The sequence below is a fragment of the Pterocles gutturalis genome, unplaced genomic scaffold (genome assembly GCF_000699245.1).
Source record: "Pterocles gutturalis isolate BGI_N339 unplaced genomic scaffold, ASM69924v1 scaffold4543, whole genome shotgun sequence".
NCBI lineage: Eukaryota > Metazoa > Chordata > Aves > Pterocliformes > Pteroclidae > Pterocles > Pterocles gutturalis.
The window spans coordinates 2422-2699 of record NW_010120205.1 but is presented as its reverse complement, the minus strand read 5'-3'; the positions used below and the strand labels follow the sequence as shown (position 1 = coordinate 2699).

General features: G+C 71.2%; 1 protein-coding gene across 1 annotated transcript in view; it reads right to left on the bottom strand.

The window, feature by feature from the left end:
• Window positions 1-114: 114 nt before the first annotated feature.
• LOC104464161 (lysyl oxidase homolog 4-like) overlaps window positions 115-278 on the bottom strand; it is a gene marked incomplete at both ends in the record, with an annotated part of 2578 nt that continues 2414 nt past the window's right edge. Inside the window, one exon of the mRNA XM_010076798.1 lies at window positions 115-278. Coding sequence (XP_010075100.1) covers window positions 115-278 — 164 coding nt within the window.

Below are 278 nucleotides of genomic sequence, written 5' to 3'. Positions count from 1 at the left end.
CCAGGGCTTGTCCCATGGGCTGTCCCATTCCTGAGCCCCCGGCCAACCCATGCCCATGCCATGCATCCCGTTAGACCCCTTGCAGCCCAGGCCCCAGGCTGGGACCCCGCTCACCTGGAGGGCATGGCTGGCAAAGCCCAGCCCCAGCTGCCGGCAGACGACCATGGCCTCGTTCAGCCCCCACTGCGCCCCACACACTGCGCCCCACTGCAGCCGCCCCTGCACGGGGACCAGCACCTCCACCACACCCTCATCGGGGCTGCGGCCCCCCACCAGCC